At 38.9% G+C, this 2,370-nt stretch overlaps 1 protein-coding gene across 5 annotated transcripts in view; it reads right to left on the minus strand.

Moving 5' to 3' along the window:
- Nucleotides 1–2,370, minus strand: part of Rpgr (retinitis pigmentosa GTPase regulator) — a 57,818-nt gene that overhangs the window by 37,063 nt on the left and 18,385 nt on the right. For all 5 annotated transcript variants that reach the window (XM_031340709.1, XM_031340409.1, XM_031340490.1 and 2 more), the window contains exons 10-11: nucleotides 2,032–2,214; nucleotides 795–963 (exon numbers count right to left, since the gene is read on the minus strand). In XM_031340709.1, the coding sequence (XP_031196569.1) occupies nucleotides 795–963; nucleotides 2,032–2,214 (352 nt within the window). The remainder of the gene's footprint in view (nucleotides 1–794; nucleotides 964–2,031; nucleotides 2,215–2,370) is intronic.

Consider the following 2,370-nt stretch of genomic DNA (forward strand, 5'->3'; position numbering starts at 1 on the left):
CCTCTGCCTTCCAAGTGCTGGGATTAAAGGCGTGCACCACCACTGCCTGGCTTACATGAGACTTTATGCAGTCAATCAGTTCTCTCTTTTGACCTCTATGTGGGTTCTAAAGATCAAAAGTAGGTTGTCAGTCATACATAGGAAGGATCTTTATCTTCTGTGCTTCTTTCTCAGGCATTTACTTTAGCATTATCAAACCCATATCAAAAACAAAGAAACTGATGCTTTGAGAAATTAAGTTGGCCCCATAGTTTAGAAGTACCCAACCAAGCCTGCAACTTAGATCAATTTAACTACATAAGCCCTGCTAAGCACATAACCACTGTGATGCATTCCAGCTGCAGTACAGAACTTTCATCTGTATCCTGCCCACTACATTCATCAGGTCAATGATTGGAGGAAAGCTACTCCATCTCTTCAAGCCTTGCTTCACTTACAAATAAAATAAAGACTATCATTCCCGTCCACTCCATGAAATGTGCAGGCCTAAAACGATTCTATATATATACCCATTGCTTCATAGTTGCTGTTATGCTGTGGGGTAAATGGTATATCTAGATTTTGGCTCTAATTAAAGATGTCAGATTCTACCTAGGGACAGGATAGTATAACAAACTGGAAAAAATCCACGTGCTTCATTAATTTCCAGTATTAGGACTCAATCCTAGGGTCTAACCTATATTAAGCGAGTACTACATTATACCACTGACCTATGTCCCTGGCCCAGGAGAAAACAGCTCAAGAAAAGCATGAAAATGGCAGGGTGCAGGGCCTTTGAAAGCAGCCAACATTACCTGAGTCCAGCGGCTCCGTGGAGTCAGAGGGGCTTTGCTCTGGGTAGTTATTCACAGACAAATGAGAGGGGATTGGACTGGGGGAAAAATAAGAAGTTGAAGTGGAGGCAGAAGTCCCCTCTAATGGAGGCAGTGTTCCCACCATTGAAGCAGAGCATGGGAGTCTCTCCTTTAAAATAATTTAAACAGACTGTCAAATGCCATTACATGTAACATCTGCACACACTTTCTTGCTGAAAATATTTAAGAGAAAAGCTTCGAAGTCTGCCAATATTCCTTCTGTTCTTTGTCTTTGCATCTTAGGTGAGGTGTTAGGGAGTGTATTTGTGTTTCACCTGTGTACTCCAAGAAACAAAAATTTGCTCATAAGAAACAAAACTTGCCACAGACTGAGGGGACAGTTTTCAGTATTTCCATACATACTTTTCCATAATAAAATATAGACTTAACCTTTTCCCTTCAAAAGGAATACATTTTAGAGCTTAAATTAATTTTCAAAGCTTTTAAGTATTAATACTTTCTTTTAAAAGATGTGCAACTTATATAGCAATCATAAAGAACAGCAAGAGGGTCTCTAAATGTAACTGGTAGGAAACCTTCCCTGTCTCCAAGTAAATGGTTTCTTTCTTTGTTTTCCATGGTTCATCATTTATAGTCTAGTGACTTCTACTGCTTAGGAGGCTTAACACAAAAGGCAGCAGTGTTATACTGGATGATCAAGTCCTCCATATCTGCTGTGTAATATCACTGTATCTTTTATGCTAATACTGTACTGTACATTCTAAAAATTGTGTCACATGGATAGGAATGTCCTTACCACAGTATTAGAAAAAAGCATGTAATGATCAATCCACATACAGCTTAAAAACAATCAAGGGACCACTCACTTTGAGGTAAGGAAGATCTATAAAAATGTGCTGTGTGTTTTGATAATGATCTATAAACAAAGGCTATCCATGGTAATCATTTGTATTCTTTAATATCTTAACTTTGAACTTAAAAGCCTTTATCTCTGACCATTTTATTACCATTTTCATCTTGAAAGACCCTCCTTTGACTTCAAAAGTAAACAGGATTGTTCCTGCTTCTTTTGCAGTGGTAGATAATACTATTATACAGAAGGGAGCCCACTGTACCAACTAATGCTATCAAACAGAATGGAGCCCCACAGTATCATTAATGCTATCATACAGAATGGAGCCCCAGTGTATCGCTAATGAATGGAGCCCCACTGTACCCGCTCTCTTCGCCGAAGACGTGCTGATAAAGATCTATTCATTGAACATCCTGGGGAGAAGTCACTGATGGGCAAAGAACCTGTACTTATATAAGGCTCATATACTTCTTCAAATTCAGATTCATCTATTGTCCCAAGTCGTGGAGTGGCAAAAACTAGCATGTGACATCCACCACAGGCAATCTGTAAGCATAAGTCCACAGAAAAAAAATTCATCAATATTAACATCAAACACAAATGGGCTAACACTTGCCAGATTAGCACCAAGACATTTTCTGAGAAGCAAACTTCAGAGACTGTCTGGTTCATAGTTTTTCTCTATCACTCTCCATACACACA

Source organism: Mastomys coucha, chromosome X, assembly GCF_008632895.1.
Source record: "Mastomys coucha isolate ucsf_1 chromosome X, UCSF_Mcou_1, whole genome shotgun sequence".
NCBI classification, from domain to species: domain Eukaryota; kingdom Metazoa; phylum Chordata; class Mammalia; order Rodentia; family Muridae; genus Mastomys; species Mastomys coucha.